This window comes from Galeopterus variegatus, unplaced genomic scaffold, assembly GCF_000696425.1.
Source record: "Galeopterus variegatus unplaced genomic scaffold, G_variegatus-3.0.2 Scaffold2551, whole genome shotgun sequence".
NCBI classification, from domain to species: Eukaryota; Metazoa; Chordata; class Mammalia; order Dermoptera; family Cynocephalidae; genus Galeopterus; species Galeopterus variegatus.
This window is the reverse complement of record NW_007728662.1, coordinates 126,598-153,627: the sequence shown is the minus strand read 5'-3', so window position 1 is coordinate 153,627 and position 27,030 is coordinate 126,598. Positions and strand designations below refer to the sequence as shown.

Sequence of the window (27,030 nt, the reverse complement as noted above, 5' to 3'; positions counted from 1 at the left end):
AAGCTTATTACCCACAGGAAGCATAAAATACTATAAATCTTGCAGTTTGATATATTTTCATTTCCAGTTTTGCTCCAGTGATGATATTCAGATTCTAAAAGAGGATCTTGATCAATTGTTTCATCAAAAAAATTCTAGCAAGGATTATAAATAAACTGGAGAAGAATAAACTAAAATTTGTCTAGGTTGAAATTAAACTAGCTCTTAAATTTGAATTTACAGTTTTAACACAGACCAATCTGTGTAGCTACTAAAGAGTAGCATTTTGAGCAAATAGAAGAATAGATGGATTTGGATTTGTTAAAATAGCCACACCTAGCTGCTTTGCATAAAAATGATTTCTTACTGATTGTTAGGAAATCTAATTGGTTTAATGTCTTTTAATTGGTTGCACAAGTCTCTTGTTGATTTAATCCTTACTTCCATTGTGTCAACTTTTTTCTTATTAGCCTGTGGAGCAGAAGATCTGTGAATTTAAGCTAATTCTATAATGAAATGACTTTATGTCAGTGCTTCAAAAGATAGCACTGGTTGTGGTCTATTGTACTTGACAAATAATATTACACTCAGATGGAATGGGAGTATGAAAATACTGGTTTTGTATTTATAACCAATATCAGAATATAATATTTTAATTCTTGTTTTTGTTTGTTTTTGGCAGTTGGCCATTGCAGGGACCAATATTTAAATTCTTGTATTCCTTTCTTTAATAGATTTTATTTTTTTAGAGCAGTTTTAGGTTCACAGCAAAATTAAACAAAGTACATATACCTCCTATCTCCACCCCCCTGCTCCCCTCCACACATACCACCTCCCAACTATGGACATATCCCATACCACATGGTACATTTGTTACAATTGATGAACTGACTTTGACACGTTATTATCACCCAAAGTCCATTGTTTGCATTATGGTTCACTCTTGGTGTTGTATACTCTACAGGTTTTGACAAATACATAACAACATGTATCAACACTGTAGTATCATACAGAATAGTTGTATTGCCCTAAAAATCCTCCATGCTCTGCCTGTTCATCCCTTTCTTTCTTTCTTTCTTAACCCCTAGCAATCATTGATCTTACTGTCTCCATGGTTTTGACTTTTCCAGAGTGTCATAAAATTAGAATTATACAGTATGTAGCTTTTTCAGATTTGCTTCTTTCACTTAGTAATATGTATTTAAGGTTCTTCCTGTCTTTTGGTCTTAATAGTTCATTTCTTTTTAGTGCTGAATAATATTCCATTGTCAGGATGTACCACAGTTTGTTTATCTGTGCACTTACTGGGGGACATCATTGCTTCCAAGTTTTGGCAATTGTGAATAAAGCTGCTGTAAACATCTGTGTGCAGGTTCTTGTGTAGACATGTTTTCAGATCGTTTGGGTAAATATCAAGGAACACAACTGTTGGATTGTATGGTAAGAGTATGTTTAATTGTAAGAAACTGCTGAACTGTCTTCCAAGGTGGCTGTACCATTTTGCATTCCCACCAGCAACAAATGAGAGTACCTATTGCTCCACGTCTTCACCAGCATTTGCTCTTGTCAAGTGTTTTGGATTTGGGCCATCCTAATAGGTGTGTAGTGGTATCTTGTTGTTTTAATTTGCAATTCCCTAATGACAAATAATGTTGAGTATCTTTTCATGTGCTATTTGTCATCTGTATATCTTCTTTGCTGAGGTGTCTGTTTAGGTTTTTTGACTTTTTTAATCTGGTCATTTTCTTGAATTTTAAGAGTTCTTTGTATGTTTTGGATAACAGTCCTTTATCAGATATGTCTTTTGCAAATATTTTTCTCTCAGCGTATGCCTTACCTTATTCTCTTGAATATTCCTTTTTTTCTTAAAAATGTTTTTGGCTTCGAGGACATCTTTTTTTTTTTTAAACAAAGATATGTACATTTATTTGTTCAAATAATAAACACATAAACTGAATAACAGATGAATAACAAAATACACTGTATAAAGCAGGGCTTCAAATTATCACAAAAACTGGAGATGTAAAACTTATTAAAATTTACATATTTCGGGCCGGCCCGGTGGCGCACTGCTACAGTGCGCCGCTTGGGAGTGCGGCGGCGCTCCCGCCGAGGGTTCGGATCCCACGTACAGACCGGTTCCCACTCACTGGCTGAGCGAGGCGCGGGGGCGACGCCGAGGGTTGCGATCCCGTTGCCGGTCCCAGTCCGGTACGGGGCGACACTGAGGGTTGCAATCCATTGCCGGACTCGGAAAAAGACAAAAAAAAAAAAAAAAATTTACATATTTCATTTTATAGCCACTGCAGTTATTTGAAATAGCCCTCTAAAGTCTTCCAAAAGCATGCAAATATCAAATTAATTTCAACAGAGGAAGATGAATAAACTTTTCAAAGACAAATTAATTTCTAAACAAATCAAGTCCAGTTAATAAAAAGAAATCAAGAACAGTAATTAAATATCTAAGTTTAGCAACATAAATTGCCTGAAAAATCAGTAAACCAGAATATAAACATAAGGGCACTTCAAAAAGTTTGTGGACAAATAGAATTGAAAGATAACAGAAATCTTTTCATGAATTTTTTTTCTTTTGTTTAAATTTTTTTTCTTTCTTTTTTTTTTTTTAGAGACTAAGATCATAGAAAATATGTTCTCTGACCACAATAACAGAAGGAAATTTAGAAAATTCACAAGTGTGTGGAAATTAAACAACACTCTCTTGAATAAACAATGGGTAAAAAGAAAAATCATAGGGATATTAGTACTTTGATATAAAAATCAAAGTGCAACATATCAAAATTTATAGGATGCAGGGCTCATGCAGTGATTAGAAGAAAATTTTTACTTGTAAACACTTATATTAGAAACAGAAAAATCGGGCCAACCCTGTGGCGCACTCGGGAGAGTGCGGCGCTGGGAGCGCAGTAGCGCTCCCGCTGCGGGTTCAGATCCTATATAGGGATGGCCGGTGCGCTTACTGGCTGAGCGCGGTGGTGCGGCTGGTCACAAAAAAAAGACAAAAAAAAAAAAACAGAAACAGAAAAATCTCAAATCAGTGATGTAAATTTTTATCTTAAGGAAATAGAAAAGAGCAAACTAAACTAAAATCAAATATAAGTAAGAAATAAAGATGACAACAGAAATATATGAAATAGGGAATTAAAAAATAATTGAGAAAATGAACAAAACCAAAAGTTGATTCTGTAAAAAGATCAGCAAAAGTTGCAAACCTTTATCTAGACTAACCAAGAAAAAAAAAAGAGAAGACCAAAATTATTAAAATCAGACATAAAGCAGGGGCATCAATTACATTGTCATTATGGTTTTTTATGGTGATAAGATTTGGTTTTGTTCTCTTTCTCATTTGCATTTTTGTTCTACTTTTCTTGTATATTCATGATAGTGATTATCATTTTTTGGATTCCAGATGCAGGAATTTCTTGAGGACTTCTTGTAGAGCTGGTCATGTGGTGATGAACTCCTGCAGTTTTTATCTAGAAAATACATTATTTTTCCCTCGTTTTTGAAGGACAGCCTTGCTGGGTATAGTATTCTTGGCTGGCAGGTTTTTTTCTTTTAGTATTTTGAATACATCATCCCATTTTCTTCTGGCCTGTAGAGTGTCTGTTGGAAAGTCTGCTGTTAGTATGATAAGGGCTCCCTTATAGGTGACTTGATGCTTTCCTGTTGCTTCTTTTAAGATTCTCTCTTTATCTTTGAGATTTGCCAGTATGACTATAATGTGACTTGGAGAGGATCTTTTTGGGTTAAATCTGTTTGGGGATCTTTGAGTCTCCTGTATCTGAATGTCAGTGTCTGTCTCTGTATCTGGGAAGTTTTCCATTATTATTTTGTTGAGTAGGTTTTCCATGACTTTTCCTTTCTCCTCCCCTTCTAGAACACCCATGATTCAAATGTTTGTGTGCTTAAGGTTGTCTGCTATCTTTCTTAGGTTTTTCTTCATTTTTTAAAATTCTTTTTTCCTTTTTTTCTGTGTGTCTTATTTCAAGAAGACTGTCTTCAAGATCAGAAATTCTTTCATCTGCTTGTTCTAGCCTGCTACTTAAGCCGTCCGTTAATTGTTTTTTATTTCATTGAGTGAATCTTTTAGTTCCATGATTTCTGCTTTGTTCTTTTTTAAGGTATTCATCTCTTTGTAAATTTCCTCCTTCATCTCCTGGATTTTTTTTTCTTGTTTCATTATGTTGTCTGAGTGTTCTCTTATCTCATTGAATTTCCTTAAGGTTGTTGCTTGGAATTCCTTTTCAGTCATTTCAAGGGGTTGCTCTATAGGAACTGGTATTTGAGAATTACTGTATTCTTTTGGTGGTGTCATATTTTCTTTGGTTTTTGTATTTCTAGTATCTCTACATTGATGTCTGGTCATCTGGTAGAGCAGTTACTTCTTTTATTACTCCTGAATGGGCTTTGAGGAGAGAGGTGTCCTCTTCTTTTTCCAGTTTCCACTGGTTACTTCTTTGTATCAATGCAGTCAGGTGTCTGACAGGCCACCTGCACAGTGGCTGTGGCTGCTGCTGTGGCATTGAGCTGCTTTTTTGGCAGCTGTGGCTGTGGCCATGGCTCTGGTGTGCCACTCTCATGGAAGCGCTGTTTTTGGCGTGCTCTCTTGCCTGCTTTTGGCCAGAGGGTACTGTCCTTGGCTCTCTGCCTAGGACCCCAGGCATGCTCTCTTGCCTGCTTCCAGGCAGAGAGGACTGTGGCCCTCAGCTCCTGGCCTAGGATGCCAGGCATGCTTTGTTTCCTGCTTCTGGCTGAGGACATTTTTAAAACTTTTTTTGAACATCTGCAGAATAATTATAATGTTACAAAGAATTTGGCCTTTTAGAAGTTTATGTTTGTTTTCCAAATACACATAGCATTGATTTCACATGTCAGTTTTTTCTCATCAGACTTTAAATTTATTTTTCAGTGTCATGAAGTGAAACTCACAAATGTGCCTTGGTCAGTTTTCTTTCTCAATAACAGACATTCATGCCAATATGAGGATGTGGCAAATGAGCCATGAGGAACATAAGGTTATTATCCCATTGAGAAAACATAAAATTTCTGCTTCCCTCTTTTTCTTCCCCAAAAAACTGTCAGGTAACTGATTTCATAAAAACTACTGGAAAGTATTAGTATTTCCCATTCCTTTATAGAGTAGTGTTCTACTCATCAAAAATGCATATAGGGCTTGGCAATTTATCAATAATCGTTTTGTTTCTGTAAGACTCAGAATTCTAGAAACAGTTTTAATAATAGTAGTTTAGTTTTCTCCTTTTATAGCCTGCTTTAAAAAGAGAAAAAAATTTCATCTTATGTTAAAATGTAGTCAACATAGTTTTTAATTCTCCCATTTGTTTATTTGCATAAAGGAGAGGGTGTAATATGATGATTTCATTATCTTTTAGTCAAAAGAATATATCTGTAATAGCATAAGAACTGAGTCTTGTCTTACCCCTCTCCATTGTCAAAATAAAGTTCTTTGCTCTCTGCCTAACTGGGTTTACAGATAGTATTTCCAGACCTTGGTTATTATTTTCACTGGCTTCTTTCATTGAAAGGGATCGGGTTTCTGGCAGACAAGCCACTGCCTTTCCTAACCACTGGTTTCTTCTCTGTTCCACAGAGTAGTATATACTAAGCTTGAAATGAGGATAGACAGTCTCGAGTATGGGATGGAAAGAACAGCCGTTCATGAACAGGAAAGCCAACAATTTAGGCAAACGGAATAAATCTGTTAAATGAATTGAGTTTTCGTTTTGGCTTTTGTTTTTTGCCTTGGAAGCATTAACTTTTTAATGAAGAAATAACACATGGATTATGCTTTTTAACCACAATCCAGAGAAGATAAGGTTTGGCTGATATAATAGGTTTTTCTTTTTTCTTTTCTAAAAGACATTTAAATAAAGAGATATACAAGATGGCAGTTTATATTTTTCTTAGATATTTTCCAGAGTAATTAAAAGCTTAGAAATAGAAAATAATCCTTTATCGGGCCGGCCCGGTGGCGCACTGCTATAGTGTGCCGCTTGGGAAGCGCGGTGGCGCTCCCGCCGAGGGTTTGGATCCCACATACAGACCGGCCACTCACTGGCTGAGCGAGGGACAGGAGCAACACCGAGTGTTGCGATCCCGTGGCCGGTCCCGGTCCGGTACGGGCGCGACACTGAGGGTTGCGATCCGTTGCCGGTCACGAAAAAAGACAAAAAAAAGGAAAAAAAAAAAAAAAAAGAAAATAATCCTTTATAAACAAAGGTTTACTTACGTAAGTTTTTTTTCAATTGGAGATTAATGCTACAGTGTATTATGGCCTGTTGCTGGAAATTACAAGTAAGTACTGGTGTTAGAAGTACTATATGCTATTTTAGAAAAAAAAGACAAATGGTTTCAGTATATTTTTAGTTCTTTATAATTTTTGTTACTGTTTATAATCTAAATTTTCTGAAGTAGAAGTTACTCGAAATTAAGCTACTTGAAAAATTAGACAGCATTTTAAAAAAATCTTATCAGTGAATTAATAGAAACAAATTTGAGTTTACTGACATGAGACCTTGATTATATTGTGTGATTTTCTGAAGTAAAGTGAAACTTAGGATATTAGGCAGCCTTCTGTATTTGCATTGGCATTCTAAAGAGAGCATAACCTACTTTTTTTATTTATTAAGGGTTTTTATATAGTTGCAAATAGTTTGTGTTTTTTTGTTTGTTTGGCTACAGATACTTTTATGATGATGATAAGTTTTTAGTGTAACATAAAAAAAGTTAGCATGCAAAAGCTTGGCCATATTTTGGAGGGGGGGTAAATTCAGAGTCAGGAGATTATACTGGTGTAACAAACTAGCAGGCCCAAAGATGGCCATTAACATTCATGTTTCTCTGCCCTAGAACCTGAAATTCATCTGCTTCAGATTGACAGAATCAAATTTATTAATTTACTACACCACTGATTTCTTTTTTTTCCCCTCTAGAATTTGGAATCTGTTCTTATTGTAAGACATCTTCAAATCTGCATCTGTAAAAATGTTCCTTTCTTTACAATATGTCTGCTCTCACTTTATGAACAGGGTTATTTTTTAAATGGGCAAATATGCTCTATATAAGCACGTGAAGTTATATTCTTAATGAAATTCAATGCTAAGAACATCCTTAAAAATAAAGACTTCTCATATATTCTCATCATTTTAATAACAGTTTATGTGAAATGCTTTGTGTTCACAGGAAGAACAGGCAGCAAAATTGAAAGCTGAGAAGATTAGAGTTGCCCTAGAGAAAATTAAAGAGGCACAAGTGAAAAAGGTGATGTGTGGGCTTTTTCCGGATTTGGGATTGTTATCTGTTTTTCGGATTTATAAAGAATTGCCTTGTTTATATAATGTACACCCCTAAAATATGGAGAGGTAGAAGGATAGTTCTTCCTGATAATATATTTTTTACATGTAGTATTTTTTGTGGGTAAAATGCATTATAAAAGAAATAACTTTCTGGTTCTAAGTTTTCTTAAAAGAGTAAAACAAAATAGTCTTTACATTATAATCTTACCTGTTATTATATTTTTTAAAAATTATTTAAATTTATGTAGGTAGGTTATTTGATATCTAATCTTTAGCCTATCTTTCTTACATAATAAAGTTATTATTTATGTTTTAATTTATTTTTAAAGACATTAGTCAGAATATTATTAAATATTGGAAGAAATTCTTTTCTAGAATGCCATTTTTGGGTTTGCATTTAATTTTCCTTATTACCTGTTATAGTTGGTGATTAGAGTTCACATGTCTGACGACAGTTCTAAAACAATGATGGTGGATGAGAGGCAGACAGTGAGACAAGTGCTGGATAACCTGATGGACAAATCCCACTGCGGTTATAGTTTAGACTGGTCACTGGTGGAAACCATTTCTGAGTTACAAATGGGTTAGTAATATTATTGCTTTAGTTGCTTTTTAATTTCTATGTGATTCCAACAGTTTATAAGTTCATAAAAGCATTCTGAGACATCTTTACATTTTTTTTCTATAAAATTGCTTCTTATAAATTGGCTTTTTTACATTTTTTTTCCTCATGTATTTTGAGAGTTCTTTGACCATAAGATCATTTCCACTTAACTTCAGATTTTATAATGGCTAAAACAAAGTTTTTTGAAAAGGTAACAAAATATTTTTTTCCCTTAGATTGGTGCATTAACTAAACACTTACGTTTTTTTGCATTTGTACTGAAGTCTTTATACCAGCATTTGATTTTCAGGGGAAACATAAAGCACATCTGTCAACAAATTTCAAGGAATCAATACGTAGAACATGTTCTTTAACATATGTTCAATATATAGAACATGTTCTTTGATTCCTAATTTGTATGTTAGAAAATGTATCTGTGTTTAAAATTAATTAACACTATGGATCAAAGAAGAAATTATCTTGGAAATATTTTAAATGCCTAGAGCTAAATACTATGGGAAATATTTGGTAACAAAATGTACTAAATGCAACTAATGTGTTTTATTTTTAAGGGTGGGATGGGGAAAGGCTAAAGGCTGAAAATGATTACTGCAAGCCAGAAGATCTAGACTCTAGTCCTAATTCTTCCATTTATCAGCTGTGTGACCTCGTCACTTAACATCACTAGTGCATGACTCCTTATTTGAAAAATGAGGGAAGCCCAGATAATCTCTAACAACCAAAGGCTGAAGTGTTGGTCAAGATTCTTTCGTTCTGATGTGAACTGCCTTTAAGGTTTTGTGTCTTTTATGCAGTTTTGATGAATATTAACAAAATATCGATGTTTTATTTTGAGACAGAGAGAATCTTTGAAGACCATGAAAATTTGGTTGAAAATCTCCTTAATTGGACAAGAGATAGCCAAAACAAGCTTGTATTTATGGAACGTATTGAAAAATATGCACTTTTCAAAAACCCACAGGTAAGACTGGATAATTTATAAAGGTCAACATTTTTTAAGGTGTATCTTGTTCTATTACTGCCAAGTTGGTAGAGTTAAAAGAATAGCAACTACTGGTATGAACAGTGAAGCTGCAAAACCCCATAGGAGGGTTCACTACTATTACTGAGGTGTTAAAGTCAGCAAGGGCCCAGGTATCAGTCCTCAAAGAGGTTCCCAGTCCCACAGGGCCATATGGGGTGAGCCCTGTGGAAGCAGAAGTAGCCACAGGGAGTTACAAGGTTTCTCTGCTCTGTAACTCAGAACTGTGTTGAACTCGGCTCTTTATTGGTGAGTTTCTCATCTCATCAAAGAAAAGTTCAGCCATTTATCCAGTTGACACTTTTTTTTTTTTTTAATGCCAGTAACCTTGATTATAAATGGCTGTATGTTCTAATATATGTTACCTTGATTTATTTGGCATCTTTCTTTATTCCAAAATAATGTGTGAGTTAATACTTCCCAATACTCAGACATTTTGTAGAAATTTGTAGGTGAGGAAAAACAAGAACTCCACAATAAAAAGTAGTAATCAGGAAAAATAGCAGCAGTGTTCAAGGTATTGAGTAGTTTTCCTTCAGATGGCTTAATCATGACACATCTTTTCTGGATATTTTAGTGAATAATACATATTTGAGAGTACCAACAGATCTTTCAGTAGGCAATTGTGAAAAGTAATTATACTACTGAATCAGAATTCAGATTTTAGTCACGTCAGACAAATGAGATTATAGTCTCAGAATCTGGGATTTCTTCACTCCAGACTGGCAGAAAGGAACTTAGAGTCACTATTTCTCTAGAAGAAATCATATACACACCCATGCCAAGGGAATAATAGAATGAGTTTGTCCTTTAATTTTCATTTATTTGTTTTTCTAGAATTATCTTCTGGGGAAAAAGGAAACAGCTGAGATGGCAGATAGAAACAAAGAAGTGCTGTTGGAGGTATGACTCCCTCCCCTTTTTAGTCTGCACATTTAAAAATTAAAATATTAAGTACCTTTTTGAAGTCAAGTATGTCAATGTGCTATATTTATACTTAACTATTGTAGCCAGAGAAGCCTGTGTTCTTTGATAGCAGGAGGGAGAGAGTTCAACTGTTACCTGATGACAGGTTAGCCACTGAAGAACCTTTTAAAAACTATTATTTTGCCATTTGATATTCTAGTGGACTAAAAGGAGTAATGAGCTTTTAGGGGCTGCCGAGTGGGAGAAACAGCTAGTTGGTAAAGGTTGCAGTTGTGCTGTATTTAATCTGCATGCCCAGATTAAATTTGTCCAGAGAAATTTGAATACATGTTGAGCATCTCAAGTTCAAAAATCTAAAATCTGAAATGCTCCAGAATCCAAAACTGTTTGAGCTCTTGAACACCAACATGATGCTCACAAGAGATGGTCATTGGAGCATTTTGGATTTTGGATATTCTGATTTTGGATGCTCAGCCTGTATTCAAATAAAGTATAATACAGATATTCCAAAATCTGAGAAAATCTGAAGAAGTCCAAAATCTGAAACACTTCTTGTCCCAAGCATTTTGGATAAGGGGTACTCAGCCTGTATAATTAGCTGTTTGCAAAATATTTCAAGCCTTAACCTTAAATAACTGAAGTAATTGTTTAAACTATAATGATTGTTTTTTGGAAAAACTCCTTATTTTGAAGAGTAATAAATTTAAGTATAATTGTATTTTTGGCTTTTGGGCTTTGCCAGTTTTAGAGAAATAAAATCAGAGAAGTTAGTGTGGTTAAAAACCTGAATAAGGGCCAGCCTGGTGGCGCACTGCTACAGTGCACCGCTTGGGAAGCGCGGCAGCGCTCCCGCCGAGGGTTCGGATCCCACATACAGACCGGTTCCCGCTCACTGGCTGAGCGAGGAGTGGGGGCAGCACCGAGGGTTGCGATCCATTGCTGGTCACGAAAAAAGACAAAAAGACAAAAAAAAAAAAAAAACCTGAATAAACTTACCAACAAGACAGTTAGAAAAATGAAGATTAGCACTGAGCTTTCCATAGTGATACCAGCTACAATTAAGAAAAAATCCTGTATATAATTCCTAATTTTTCTGTACTTTGGGGAGAAAGAAATTAATTTAGGCTCAGAATGTCTTAAACTAGTGTTTAGTGAGGATTTCTTTTTTCTTTTACAAATACATGTTTGATTTTACTATTAGATTTGTATCTACCTGCAGACAGTAGAATTCAGAATTTTGAGTTTATTTATATTCCTTTCAAGCTATTGTTAAATATTTATATAGTAAGTACCCTCTTTGTTTTAGGATTATATAAATTGATAACAGTTTTTAAGTGTTTAAAGTTTAACGATTCACTTAGCATGTTGCTTTTTTTGATTTTTTGTGGGGTGTTTTGGCTGCTGGCTGGTATGGGGATCTGAACCCTTGACCTTGGTGTTATAACATGTGTTGTTTTTGAAAACATATATTTCTGTTTAGTTTGACAGCTAATCTAAATGTGTTGTTAATTTGGAGAAAAATAGTCTAATGCTTATGTTAGCACTGACACTTTTATTAAATTTAGTATGACTATGTTGTTTACAAATGCACTGTTATATGCAACTCAGTTGATGTTTCAAGTTAGTTTTTCTTCAAAATAACATTAGGTGAAACATTGTAGGTAAAAATGCATTATTATATTTATGATTGGCATTTTTACTTAATAAACACTTAAGGATTGCCATACTAGTTCCAAAATAAATTCATATTGCGTTTGGAATAGAAAGTTCTAATTGAAGTCCGATTGGCAACATAGTTTAAATAAACCATTTTGGTTTAATTACAGTGTCATGCATTTCCCAGGGGTAAACACAACTTTGTTCTGAGAATTCAAGGATCATGAGTCTTTTCAAATCATATTGTTATTTTAGGAATGTTTTTGTGGAAGTTCTGTGACTGTACCAGAAATTGAAGGAGTCCTTTGGTTGAAAGATGACGGCAAGAAGTCCTGGAAAAAACGTTATTTTCTCTTGCGAGCATCTGGTATCTACTATGTCCCTAAAGGAAAAGCTAAGGTGCGTCCCTTGTGTTGGCTTTTGAACTTCCTCATTATGCTAATTGCTTTTCATTTGCAGTGAGTATGCTGGCAGTGATTTGTTTCAATTTGCATAGGCCACACAGAATATTGCTTTGTTTGCTAATCTATTTTACGGAAGAGGAAACCCCAAAATTTTCACTTCTCTGGTCATTAGTTGGGCCCATCTTGATTCTCTTAGCAAATTTAAAATCATAGTTTTATGTATTATTTTTCAGACTTTCGCAGGAGTAGACTTTTTTATTTTTGTTTGAGGTAAATAGTCTTCTGGGATTATAGGCATTTCAATTTTGGGTGGGTATTATGCTTCCGCTGAGGGTTCGCTCTGTGTAGCTATCGCTTCCATGCTTATTAGGAGCCAGGACTATTTTAAGCCCTTTACAGTATCATCTCATCTAGTCTTTACAACATCCTATGAACATATATTATTGCCCCTATTTCACTGATGAGGAAATCCCCATATCACTGTACTTGAGGTATGCATTATAAATACTGAACTACTTGATATTTTCTTATTGTTTCCAGAGAGCTCTATTACAGTATGTTGTACTTAATATACTATACCATATTTAAAGTATCTTTAAAATGCCAACCTTCCCAAACAAGTTCATTATGAATGGCAAGTCAGTCAGTGAAATGCACAGCCTTTTTTTGTTACATTATGGATCAAATAAGAAACATTTATAGAAAATTTCATTGTCTTGTCTTCTGCGAAATAGCAGTAATTTCTACCTTAGTATTAGTAAAGTTTTGATTCTTAACTAGAAACTGTTACCAGGTATGATATTTCCATATTTGCATATCATTGTTAATTTGGTGTTTTGGGTGTTTTTTCTTAGGTCTCTCGAGATCTGGTGTGCTTTCTCCAGCTGGATCATGTCAATGTTTATTATGGCCAGGACTATCGGAACAAATACAAAGCACCTACAGATTATTGTCTGGTGCTAAAGGTAAACATGTATCTCTTTTTAAGCATTTTAATTGATGTTAGACATAACAGTGGGTTATTGGATATTTTAGAATAGTTTGGATCTCCATCAGGTGTGCACTTTTTGCTTTGTTCTACAGATTTAAAAGGAATGGTGAAGGATGGTAAGAAAAAGAAGCATGTGATATACCACAGCCAACCCTGAGCCAATTAGTCCTAGTTAGATTAATGCTAATAAGGAGTGGATACTGGATTGTAAGTTTTTAGTCATAATATATAAGATATATTTGATAAATTTGACTCTCATTTAATAGCAGGCTTATTTTAGGGAAACTTAGAGCTGAACGTGGGATATAAATATTTTGTATTTTGGTTTTTTCCTGTACTTACTCAGCAGAACCATCAGAGGGCACTGTGCCCAAGTTCAGACTGCACTGGCTCTCATCTGGTCCAGAAATAATTTTTGTCGCTTCTTCCATGCTTGTATTATGACCTGTCTGACCTGTTTTTAGGGAAGTTTTTTCCTCCTTTATCCAGGCTTTTGAGCTTCTCACACTGATTATATCTTTACTTTAAAGAAGAACTGACACTTTTAGCAAATTTTTAGTGATCCTCTAGAACATTGATAAAGACAACTTAAAAAAATTCAGGGAAATTATGGAGATAAAAAAGTTTTACTCATTGGCTTCATCTCAGTAACCACTTGGTAAATACTTAGGTCTACATGTTTATATCATTGTTTTTAATTTTACTTTTCTTTGAGAATTGTTAGTTGGGTTTGGGGAGCAGCATTTGTTTAGGATTTGGGGGTGGAGTTTTGATTGCTTTGATAAAATTAGGTGTATTGTAATGGCAACTGTTTATTAAATAATCCTTTCTTAGAGAATACCACTATATCATTTAGGTTACTTTCAGGAGCAAATAATTTTTAAAGTCAGTACTGTTCAAAGTAGCTTAATCCAGCAGTTTTCAAAATGAGGTTTAAGCTCACCTAGAAGTCCCTAAGACCAGATGTCAAAATTATTTTTCTTGTAATATCAAGATGTTGTTCGACTTTTGCATTCTCATTCTCTTGCAAATGTATAATGGAGTTTTCTAAGAATTTACATAACATGTGATGCCGTTTTCTCTCTTGGCTAGTATAATGTGTATTTGTGCACTCTTGTGTTTTAATTTTTCTCAGTTTTAATTTCTAATAAGGTAAATATTGTAGGGGCAGAAAAACTCCACCCCCATCAGGGTCCCAGCTGGGCCTGAGAGTTAAATTAACATAAGATAGATCAACAGGAGAAAAGCATAATAGAGGTTTTACATGGCACAAGAGCCCTCATAAAAGAAGGCCCAGAGAAGTAAGAGTCAGTTACTTATATACTGGATTGGACAAAGAGTAGAAAAGAGTTATTTTAACAATGTCTGTACAGAATTCTCTGTTTTGACTTGTCTTTGAGGATAAGGATGTATCATCCTAGTATATGGAGGATGCCTTTCACATGGGAATTTCATCTTTTGCTTTTAAGAAACATCATGAAGGTCAAAGTGATCTATTTCTACCTGCTGTTTTTCAAGTGTCTTTAATTTAAATAGTCATTATGCCAGGGCAGTATATTCTTAACTCCTTCAATAACAATAGACATTAGCCCCATAAGTGAAAGTTATTGGTGGTCTTATAACATGAAGACAGTAAGAGTTGGTTATTTCAGTGGCTAAACGTTGTCAGTGAGAATCCAAATTCTTTTCATCTTTCTATGTTCCATCTTCTGCGTATCATCTTATTCCAAGGCTGGCTTGCCTCACAGTCACAAGATGACCACTGCAGTTTTAGTCATCACATGTAGACCCAGCAGAATCCAGAAGAAGAGGAACTATTTCTCCATGTATTTGTCTTTTTTCCCAGAAAGCTACCCAGCAGCCCTCCCCTTAAGGGTTACTGGCCCCAACTACATTTCCCACTCCTAAATCAGTCACTGACAAAGGGAACAAAGCCACTGTGATTAGCTTAGACTGGTCAGATTTCACAACTTGTGGGACACAGGCAGGGGGGGACAGCTCTGCCAGAAAAGAAGTGAGTGGGAGGAGATAGCTGTGAAGGCAGCCAGCAGTGTCTGCTACGGCCAGTCTTAACTATGATCACTAACTATTATTTTAATCCCTTTTGCAACACACAGAATTCTGAAGTTAAGAATATTTTTGTGCCAAGGCTTTTTTTCTTTTTGTTTTTATGATAATAATTTATATGTTCTATATTTGCTTTTAGTGAAGTAGTTGAAAGCTAAACCCATATATTTATATTACATATCTCTTTATATCTAGATATATTTGATATTTTGAAATGGAAAACCATGATACCATTAGGTACAAATAACAGTGAAAATAATGGCCCTCACTTATTGGATAACTCCAAGGTGACAGGCCTGCACTAGAAGTGCTTGTACACATCCATCTCAAGTCTATTCTAGAGTTCCCATTTTCCAGAAGTGGAAACTGAGGTTTAGAGGGATCAATTTGCCCATGCGCATGCAACTATCAGGATTTAAAGACATGTCTTTTTTCCTGTAAAGTCTGTACTAGATTTTGCCTATGTAAATATTTTTATTCTTGAGCATATGAGTTCTAACAAATGAAACTAAAAAATGCTGCAGCACAGGATCTATACACACGCAAAGCGAAATATTTGTATGGCCTGATCCCCTTTGCCAGCTTTGGACTATATTGACTGAGTCCTTCCAGTGAAATGCAGGATATGGGAAAGGTATATACACTTGTAGAAAGCAGTAAAATACATTGTTTGCTGATTAGTTTTTTAAAGAGTAATAATAGAAGTAGTAATAGTAGGAAAAGCTTAATCATGAAATTTAACAATATAGGAACAAATAGGACATGTGTTTTTTTTTTTTGTTTTTTTTTTTTTTTGTTTTTCCTTTTTGTCTTTTTTTTTTACTGACCGGTAACGGGATCGCAACCCTCGGTGTTGTGCCCGCACCTCGCTCAGCCAGTGAGCAGGAACCGGTCTCCACATGGGATCCGAACCCTCAGCGGGAGCGCCGCCATGCTCCCAAGCGGTGCACTCTCCAGTGCACCACCGGGCCAGCCCGACATGTGTTGATAAATCATCTGAAAGAGATACACATTTGTTGGGACAGGTGCATATAAACCTATTTTTAAAAAATTATGTACTCCAATAATTGTTGGAGTAGAAAAAAAAACAGTTGTTGGAGTAGGGCTCACCTTAGCCAGATCTAAAATTTCATTCCTAAGGAAATGAGGCAAAGTAGTTTATTTAGTACATTAGGTAGGAAGGGAAGAGTGGTTTGTGTTTAGAGGTGAAATGTGAGCATGAACTTCTCAAGTACTGTTACTAACAGAAATATGTTATATATAATAATCATGGAAGTAATGGGGTAGAATGTTATTAGTCTTATTTCTTCTTGCATGCCAATTGACAGAATTAATGTTCAAGCCTATATGTATTTCCAGATACATAATGTCATTTTCCTTTGGCACTTGGACTGTGATTTTAGAACATCACTTTCAATTAACAGAATTATAAGAATTATCTGCCTAAAGCTAATTTTTGGCATAAGCAGAGAAAAATAATCTGATAGCACAGTAGTAATCCAGAATTTCTTATTGTTAAATGCTTTTATTTAATTCTCAATATTTTTAACTTTTATTAGAAAATGCACACTTTCGGGCCGACCCGGTGGCGCACTGGAGAGTGCGCCGCTTGGGAACGCGGTGGCGCTCCCGCCAAGGGTTCGGATCCCATGTGGAGACCTGTTCCCGCTCACTGGCTGAGCGTGGTGTGGGCGCAACACCAAGGGTTGCGATCCCGTTGCCGGTCCCCGGTATGGGCGCGACACCGAGGGTTGCGATCCTGTTACCGGTCAGTAAAAAAGATAAAAAGGGGAGAAAAGAAAAGAAAATGCACACTTTCCAAATCAGCATCATTTAAAAAATGAACTGATGACCTTCCTTTCTTAATAGCTGTTCATCTGTTTTGGGAGCAATTTCCTTATACAAAGCGTCTTCAAAAAGTTCATAGAAAATGCATGTTATGAAAAAATTGCATGGATTACAATTTTTTGTGCACCAAATAAACTCCTCCTAACTTGCTGTAACATATCTGAACAGGATCTAGTTTGAGACACTAGAAAGATATCAGTTTGAAAAGAGCCCCTATCAGAATAATATGAATTCTGCTAAAATTGAAACAAGAATAAACATCAAAATTATGGTGAAGTTTGGGTGTAAGAATGGTGCAATCGTTGATGCTTTATAGAAAGTTCATGGGGACAGTGCTCCAAAAGAATCAGCAGCTTGCAAGTGGATAACTCATTTTAAGAAGGGACAAGAAAATATTTAAAATGAAGCCCACAGCAGCAGATCACTCATATCAACTTGCAAGGAAAAAATTAATCTTGTTTGTGCCCTAATTGAAGAGGACCGATGATTAACAGCAGAAACAATAGCCAGCACCCCTAAACATCTCAATCAGTTCAGCTTACACAGTTCTGACTGAGAAATTAAAGTTAAGCAAAATTTCTGCTCAATGGGTGCCAAAACTGTTGTGCCCGGATCAGCTACAGACAAGAGCAGAGCTTTCAATGGAAATTTTAAACAAGCAGGATCAAGATCCTGAAGTATTTCTTCAAAGAATTGCATAGGAGACAAAACATGGCTTTCCCAATATGATCCTGAAGACAAAGCACAATCAAAGTGCTGGAAATGGTCCAGTCAAAGCAGAAGCAGACCAGTCAAGACCAAAGGTCTTGGCAATAGTTTTTGGGGGGTGCTCAAGGCATTTTGCTTGTTGACTTTCTGGAGGGTCAAAGAACGATTACATCTGTTTATTAGAGTGTTTTGAGAAAGGTAACCAAAGCTTTAGCAGAAAAATGCCTGAGAAAGCTTCACCAGAGTCCTCCATCGTGACAATGCTCCTGCTCATGTCTTTCATCAAACAAGGGCAATTTTATGAGAGTTTCAATGGGGAATCATTAAGCATCCACCTTACAGTCCCGATTTGACTCCTTCTGACTTCTTTTTGTTTCCTAGTCTTAGAAAAATCTTTAAAGGGCACTCATTTTTCTTCAGTTAATAATGTAAAAGAGACTGCATTGGACATGGTTAAGTTCCCAGGACCCCTCAGTTATTTAGGGATAGACTAAATGCTTACAAAAGTGTCTGGAACTTGATGGACCTTATATTGAGAAATAAAATTTAGGTTTTTTATCTTTTAATTCAATTTTACCATGAACTTTTTGAAATCACTTTATATATTCTCCCTGGAGTCTTTAAGAATCTAAATGGTGAGCTTCTGGTTTTTAGCAATGAATGTGCCCTCCATACTTAACCCTTGCGTGATTTTAAAAGTGGTAGCATATTAGTTTGGGGAAAAGAGGAGAGGCAGAGGCAGCAAATTCAGAGGAGGAAGATTTTACCCTAATAAGGCAGTAGTATGCCATAATAGTTGAGACCATGGGCTGTGCATGGGTTCAAATCCCAGTTGTTTCACTTAAGGGGAGCAGCTTTGAATGCTGTCTTACTGTGCCTTGCTTTCTTCCTAGAACAAGGAGATGATAATATGTATCAGAGGGTTTTCGTTAGGATTGTGTGAGCTAATATATGTGAAATATTTCACAATGTCTGGTACGTAGTAAGTGCTCAATAAATACCACTTTTAATAAAACAACAATCTATTAGTGGAATGGGCAACCTCTTGAAGTATTGATGCGGAGCCTGGATGACCGTAAGAAAGCTATGAGTGCCTTTATTGTTTAGAAGGATGAAAAAGAATTTTTGAAGTCCTACAGCAAATTTTAAACTAGGAAGTAATCTGATTCGATGCTTGACTTACAAATACTTGAATAATTATATCATGACACACTTCAGGGTATTATCTGGATTCCCAGGTTAGAGAGATGAAAGGAGAAGGATAGAGGATAATTTCTCTTTGATTTTCCCTGATGTTGTATTGATTGAAAACACCCTCTTCCTGTAGAGAACAAATAGAAGCACACATGCACACTCAGGCAGGGCCACTGTTAGGTTGGACACCCATGCAGTCGAGAATAGTTTATAAATCACTATAGAAGGAGGGGGTGGTGATAAAGGCCAAGAGCCACACTGCCATAGCTTATTCAGATCTCTGAACCCTGCCCAGCAAGCAGTGCCTCTGTGAAACAGAACAGTAGTCTATTCAAGCCCTAGTTGGCATCACTGAAAAAACTCTTTTTCCATCATCCTATTTTATCTTCGGCACAATTTGTGGCTTCTTAAGGTCAGAGACCTTTTCTGTTTTGTTCATCACTGTATACCAAAACCTAGTTGAAGCATCTAGCAAATAGTTCTTACTCAATAAATATTTGTTCAATGAACAAATGAGGTAAAAAATCCCCCCTCCCCTTTTATAGAAAAATACATAATCCTCTACCCATCTTCCTTTGCTCTTTCAAGAGTAATATGGTGGTTTATTATAATGTGATTTAGTATGAACAAGGAACATATTCCAAGACAGGACCGGTATCGTCAGAAGAGAAAACTGTTAGGTATTGTTTTGTAACCTCTTATTGTTAAGGATTTATTGTTTAAAACTTTGACTATAGCCTTCACCAAGAAAGTTGGCTTTTGTATTAAATATTATGTATTTGGCATAAAGTATTAAATATTATAGGAGCTGAGCTCTGAATGGAATAGAAGGATTTATATTTTTTTCTCTTATTGTAGACCAGAATGATTGATATTTAACAATGCAGATATAAAACTTCTTTTGGTGATCATCTAGTCCTTTGAGAACATGTTTAGATTATTTATTTATTGATCTCATACATTTCCAAGAGAAATGAAGGTGGTTGGAGAATTTTGGAAAAACTAAATTCTTTTAAACCTTTATTTTTTCTTAAAATTGAACAGAAATATTTTTCCAGGCAAAACAAAGCCATTATTTTTTTTATTTTTCAGAATGACTGAAAGAGAATAGTAATCATAAGCCATTATATCCAGAACCAAGTGTGATTTAGGTCTTTTCTTCTCAAGGAACTAGTGGTTGAGGCCAGTGGAGTTAAAAATATCTTAAATCTGTTCCTTATAGATTACATTTTATAGCCAAGTCAAGTCAGTCACCTCCCATCCAAGCCTCAAGTGAAAAGGACAGTGGGTTGTGACAACTAAATATGACGATGCCGTTGAAAAGCTGATTGTTCCCTTGGGGGGGCCGGTGCAGTGGTCCTACAGTTTGGTAGACAGAGGGTCCGACAAAGCTGTGCTTATCTGTCTCCACCACAGCGACAGGTGTGACTGCAGACTCCTGTCCCAGGTGCTGTGTGCCATGTACTTTGTATACCCAGCCTGGTTATTCCCCTCCAGAGAAGCACTGTCAGCTTTACCAGCTTAACCTAAAATTTAAAACTTAAATTTAAATTTAAGTTTTTTTCTCATTTACTTTGTAAAAATACTTATGGGCCATTTTGTTTGGCCTTATATAAGAAATATAAATTTTTTAGACATTACTGTTATGGCCTATAACTTGTCAGGATATGTTTAAGCTTTGATTGAGTTTTTCTTTAGTTCTCCAAGGGACTTAGTTGGATTTTGCCTTTAATCTTGCAGCACCCGCAAATCCAGAAGAAATCTCAATACATCAAATACCTTTGTTGTGATGATGTAAGGACCCTGCATCAGTGGGTCAACGGGATCCGCATTGCCAAGGTTGGTCTCCTTTTGTTTGATGACAGGGTAGTGAGGTGTCCAGTGATAAAGTTTTGATTGTTGTTACAATTATTCTGATTGTTTCATGTTCATGATTTTGCCAGTGTTTCATTTTCTCAGGCTAAGTTTCATGTTTTAAATGTTGTCTTTTTCCCTTACTAATAGGGATAAATTTTGGACAGTTGGTATCCATTAAATAATACTGGTAAAAGCTTAGCATCAAAAAGTGATTTATTTTGGCTTTGGAGAACACTTTATAATGTGATTCTTATACAGCAGAGTTTAGCCTAAGCAAAACAAATTTTTTAAAAATTAGATTACTTTAGTAATGATCATACACCAATCATAATTGGACCAGTATCCTAAATAGTGCTGAGAAGCTGGCCCTGGATCAAGAATTTGAGATGAAAAAAATATTTATTTATATCTATAATGAACATAATCGGAATCAAGTGTTGCTCCTTCTAAAAATATGGAAAAAGAAGAGATTATAATTTAGTAGTATTAAAAGAATTTTTCGGGCCGGCCCGGTGGCGCACTGCTATAGTGCGCCGCTTGGGAAGCGCGGTGGCGCTCCCGCTGAGGGTTCGGATCCCACATACAGACCGGTTCCCGCACACTGGCTGAGCGAGGCGCGGGAGCAACACCGAGGGTTGCGATCCCGTTGCCGGTCCCGGTCCGGTATGGGGGCGACACTGAGGGTTGCGATCCGTTGCCGGACACAGAAAAAGACAAAAAAAAAAGAATTTTTCTTCAAGTATTATAGTTATTAATTTTAATACAGACAATGAATTAATAAACAAGAATGTGTCCCCCTTACCCTCCTCATCCTTTATATCATACCTAGTAAAGTTCGGATATCATTTACTTCTTCTGTTTAGTATGGGAAGCAGCTCTACATGAACTATCAAGAAGCCTTGAAGAGGACAGAGTCAGTTTATGACTGGACTTCCTTATCCAGCTCCAGCATTAAGTCAGGATCCAGTTCTTCCAGCATCCCAGGTAGTTCGGAATTCCTCAAAGCACTATTTTACTACCAGTATGAAGGTCTCTGTAGAGATTGATAGCAGACCTGGTCATTTCAGCTTGATTCTTAAAAACCAGAGCCATACCTAATTTCTAAATTATAATCAATGGATGCTTTTTTGTTTTTATTGTTAAAAGGGACAATATCATGGGCTACTTCACAAATGTACTTGAAATGGAATATCAGTATATAGACTTCTAAAGCCAAGAGTTTTGTTATTTATGATTATAAAGTTTATTCAAAACTCACACATACTGCTGAAAAACTACTAATGCATAATTTGGGATAAAAAGTTGATTGGAAAGAGTTTCCATACTCAGAATCCACGAGGAAGCTGCTCTCCTTCCCCATAGGTTTCCTGACATTTCAGTGGAATGGAAATAACTAGAACTCACACAGTATCACAGTTAAGGAAGCTAAATGTTTATATGAAATCTATGATACTCAAAATGTGCTTATTTTCAGATTCTCACATTCTTTAAACAAGTGTGCTGTGATCACATCTTAAGATAAATGCTTCTTTTCCTTAAAAATGTTCCATGAATCAGACAAGCCAAAGTGAGACACTCCACAAAATACCAGTACTCCTCAAAACTGTCAAATTCATCAAAAACAGGAAAGTTTGAGAAACTCATAGGAGACATGACTACCAACCGTAATGGTGTCCTGGATCAAACATGGATGTTAAGAAAAAACGAGTGAGATCTAGATAAAGTGTGAGTTTAGGTAATAGTAATGTACGGGTGCCAGCTCTTCAGTTGTGACAAATGTACCATAGTAATATAACGTGGTGGAGGCTGGGTAGGTAGGGATTTTGTGCTAAAACTGTTCTAATATTCAAATACATAATATGTAAATACTTAAAACTATTCCAAAGCAAAACGTTTATTAAAATGGAAAAGAAAAACCTCTGAGAAGATGGATTAGGAAAAACAGTGTAAGAGTATGTAGCAAGTAGGATTTCAGAAAAGGAAATTAAGGGATACAAGATTGAGAAAAGATGAATAATTTTAAAATTCTATGTAGCACTTCACAATTCAAGCACTTCCTCCACACATTATTTTATGAAGTGGTATAGTGCCTTTTCCTACTCCAGCATCATTTTTATACTTAAACAAACTCTTTAATGTAAATCATAAAGTCATATATGTTAATGCTGAAGAGAGCTCAAGGATTCATGTGTTCCTGCTTCCTGTCCTATAGGCTGTTGTCCTAGATTTTATAGGGATGATAATAAATGAGGCTAGTGAAGTTGTAACTTTTTAAAAAACTACTCAGCTATTGAGTGATCAAGAAAGAAGAAAATACAGTAGGTTTTCTCTCATACTGCTTATATTTTCACCCTAAGGATATTATCTTAAATTTATCCAAAGGAGTTTTGGTTTAGGATTTCTTTGTGGCCATTATCTTTGACTAGTTTTAACTTGGCTCAACTTGCTTAATATTGCAATCTAATAATATCCATCCATCACAGAGTGATTAGATAGGATCAGCTTTACCATTTGAGTCTGCACTAGATGCCAGGCATTGAGTTAGGTGCTACCACATGGTTATCTTACCTGAACCGACTCCAGCGAAATAATCTTGCCAGTTAGTTCAGTGCAGAGGCCAGAGATGCGCTGGATCCTCACAAACATTCCTGCTTCCTTGAAGACCTTTTCAGGCCTTGCCGGGGGGCAAGGCTTCAGTACAGCTGCTGCCCAACTGGGCCAATACCTAAATCCCTAGGAAACACGTCTCACTTGGGGGTCAAATTCTAAGTATTGTTCATTACCACAAAAAAGGAAGTAATCATTGTGTATAGATCTGAATTCATAAGTTATAACTTTGGGATGGCCTGGAGCAGGGGTACTGAAAAGACTGATTCTCGATGTAATGAAGACGTGATTGAAAAAAATTCACTGCTCTGTTGATGGTTGATTAATTCTTTTACTAGTTGGGAGTGCATTTCATGCAAGACAGGTTGTCAGGATACCAATAATGTCATATGAATCTTTTATTGTAATTATCAGTCTGTCATGGTGAACTATTTAAAAAGAATCCAAGATTTACTATTAACCCTAAGGGAAGTTTTCTAGTGGAAAATACTGGCTGTGTTTATAATGAAATGAGTTGTGAAGAATTAACTTATGGCTGTTCCACATAGCATCTGACCTTGTATTAATGACCTAAATGTACATATTCATTCTGTGAAAACACCAACTTACTTAACACTATATTTTAAAAACTATTTTAAACAGAGTCTCAGTCAAATCACTCTAATCAGTCTGATAGTGGAGTTTCTGACACCCAGTCAGCAGGACACATCCGTTCCCAGAGCATCGTGAGCTCCATCTTCTCCGAAGCCTGGAAACGAGGCACTCAGTTGGAAGAGTCCAGCAAGGTAAAACACTGGATTTAATTTACATAGAAAAATCTGTGGTATTCCATGGGTTTAACTTGATGCTCCTTTATTCCTTTATTAAGAATCTTATTTGGCCCTATTTCAGTCTTCTTTCTTTTATCTTCAGTCTTCCTGATTGTAATGGGTGAAACCATTTCAGAGAGACCCATTGATTTGACTTCACCTTGGAAAAGATTATTTACAAATTGGCTATAATGACCAAAGATCTCAGAGAAAAAAACCCTGGCAGTTTGTTTAACTCCTTTGTCAGTGGCCCAGAATGTTAAGAAATAATAATTTCCTCCTTTCTATTTTTAATCAGTTTGGAGCAACACCATTTAGTGCCAGTGTCCTAAACATGTTCCAGAGAAGCTGCTTACAGTTATTTCCTTATCTGTTATTAATTTATTTAGACTTGTTCCTTATCTTTTTTCTTTTGTGCTTTTTGGCATTTCTTTGGGCATTGATGAATTTTCTCAAATTATACTTTATGTGAAAGACTAAATTCAAATCAATCCCTTAAAGTTATGGATTCCTGAACCTTACACAATAGATTGTGTAGTGACACTGAAGGATGAGTATAATCATTACAAGACTATAATATTTAGAACAATAGAGAGGTTATTTAGCTCAGCTGGAAGACATCATAATCCTCTAGAAAACAGCCTGTGTAGTTCTGAAACCAAGGGTGTGTCCTGGCTGTAGTCACCATTTCAATATGCAGGAGCTCATTCCATCATTGAGGAACCAGCGACACCCCTGGCCTATTTTGTTTTTACCCAATAATCATTTTCACTTTTTTTTTGGTTCTTCTGGTCGGAATCACTTATTCAGGTACATTCATGAATGAAAATTAAATGGACATTTTTTTCTCAATGTATTCCCTAATTTACATATGTGGTTGATTAGTAGTAGCTGGAGCACTTTCCCTCAGAAATGAGTATTTGAGAATTGGTTCTAATGACCTAGATTCTCAAAACACTCACCAATTTGTTTAACTCCCTTATCAGTGACTCAGACTTTTAAAAAATAATTCTCTCCCTTCCCCCATTTAATCAATTTGGATGGAGCTCATCCTTTAAATATGTACTAGAGAAGCTGGTTTACATAATTCAGATGCCTAAAGAAAAATCTTTTACCTTACCAAATTATTAATAGTGAGATCTATGTGTATTTTAAGCAACAGAATTAACTAACGCTCTGTGATTAAGAAGCAAAATACATCATTACAGAGAGTTTCAGAGTGAACCCTGCCATGCAGTAGTGACTATTTGAGTCTTGATCACTCTGTGTGTTTCTTCTCCTGTTAACTTCAGTCTCAGGTGCCAAATGAGAAGGCCAGCACAGCTAAGGTCTGCACCTCTGAAGCAGCCAAGACAGGGTCAAGTTAAGGTCAGGGGCTGTTCTCTGGAAACACATTAACCTGGGTGACTCCTATAACCAAAGCTTACAGACTAATGCTTTTACCTCGATGTGTGATTTTTTTAAAAAAAAATATGTCAGCATCCTGATGGGTGTTAAAATTCAGCCCTATAATGACCCTCTAGTCCACTAACCTAAGCATTCTCAATGCTAATTAGATGTCATTCACAATTGAAAACAGATGGTTATCTTGGTTTCTCACAGTTTGAGAGCCTAAAATATGTACCCAATGTTTTTAAACCAGGGGTCTTTCCTTTCCTCTTTTCAAAAGTACTTGAACCACAGTCATGCGTGATTAGCTCCATGAAATAAATGACCAGATGTGGTCATTTCAGCAATGCCAAGAGGTACCCAGATGGGTTGGTCAACAGGTTGTTGACAAACTCTAGCTCCCATTTCTTGATTATTTCCTTTAACTCTAGCTTTCCAAAGTTTCCTTTTATTTTCTTCTGGCTTTTTCTATATGATATTTTTATGATACTTTGCTCTATGTTTACGAAGCATTTCTTTATGTATTTTCCAGTAAAACAAATATAAAGAATGCCCCCTTTACCTGCATTGCTGGACTTCTGTGCATGTTGGATGCAAGTGTCTCACACGAACACAAGTGTGTGTGTCAAGCTCATTCATTCCTGTGTGACTGTGCACGCCTGCTGAACATTCTCATACTTTCACATGTCAGCTTCCCAGCCTCAAAAGCCATCCTCAGTCCTGAGGAGGCCCTCCACCAGCTCTCCTAAGCCCAGTTACAGCATCTGCTTGATGTGGATGCAGTCACGGACTGGAGGGCGAACTCCAGCCTTCACAGCTCCCCTTGCCAGAGTCCAGGGGCCCAGTGCTCAGGGGCCTCCACAGAGGGCTCTCTTTTAGGGTGAGCTGTGCGAAAGTCATACACCAAGGTTAGAAATCATATACACCCGTCAACATCCAAAGGGCTCTTGCAACAAGAATTTTCTCCTAGATTGTTAGGTAGTCTAGCTATTTGAGAATACTGGTGGGTAAAACAAATTTTCTGTGTCTTGTTGCCCGGGGAACCAGACTTTAGCCTTCCTGACGTTGTCCATCTTTATGATCACCAACTGCTGCATCCTTTCCATGCATGCCGTGTCCCAGATTCCTTGCTTTTTAGTTTTACACAATCAAAGCTTACCTCCGTAACTGTTTTGTTTGTTGTGTTTTTCTCTCTCCCACCCCCCTTTTTATACTCCTTGTAGGCCAGAACGGACTCTCTGAATCGGCCCTACACTTCCCTTATGCCTCCTTTATCCCCACAACCTAAGATAGTCACCCCCTACTCTGCTTCACAGCCTTCTCCCCCTCTACCTCCCCCTCCCCCTCCGCCACCTCCTCCTCCACCTCCTCCTCCTCCACCTCCTCCCCCTCTCCCCAGCCAGTCTGCACCTTCTGCAGGCTCAGCAGCCACAATGTTCGTCAAGTATAGCACAATAACAAGGCTGCAGAATGCTTCTCAGCATTCAGGGCCCCTCTTTAAGCCACCACCCCCCCCAGTGATGCAGCCTCTGCCCTCAGCCTCCCCATCAGGAAAGCCTCAGATACTGGTGCCCCCCAGTGGAGTCGTTCCCCCACCCCCTCCCCCACCCCCAC

The 27,030-nt window shown here is 36.5% G+C and overlaps 1 protein-coding gene across 2 annotated transcripts in view; it reads left to right on the top strand.

Annotated features, from left to right (window-relative positions):
• The window catches only part of RAPH1 (Ras association (RalGDS/AF-6) and pleckstrin homology domains 1), a 96,140-nt gene that overhangs the window by 63,251 nt on the left and 5,859 nt on the right, over positions 1 to 27,030 (top strand). Inside the window, exons 5-14 of one of the 2 annotated variants that reach the window (XM_008582265.1) lie at positions 7,201 to 7,278; positions 7,737 to 7,896; positions 8,778 to 8,899; positions 9,797 to 9,862; positions 11,798 to 11,941; positions 12,801 to 12,911; positions 20,495 to 20,593; positions 21,475 to 21,595; positions 23,861 to 24,003; positions 26,640 to 27,018. In XM_008582265.1, coding sequence (XP_008580487.1) covers positions 7,201 to 7,278; positions 7,737 to 7,896; positions 8,778 to 8,899; positions 9,797 to 9,862; positions 11,798 to 11,941; positions 12,801 to 12,911; positions 20,495 to 20,593; positions 21,475 to 21,595; positions 23,861 to 24,003; positions 26,640 to 27,018 — 1,423 coding nt within the window. Of the gene's footprint in view, positions 1 to 7,200; positions 7,279 to 7,736; positions 7,897 to 8,777; positions 8,900 to 9,796; positions 9,863 to 11,797; positions 11,942 to 12,800; positions 12,912 to 20,494; positions 20,594 to 21,474; positions 21,596 to 23,860; positions 24,004 to 25,948; positions 26,584 to 26,639; positions 27,019 to 27,030 lie in introns of those variants that run through there. The other variant, XM_008582263.1, reaches the window with a different exon arrangement.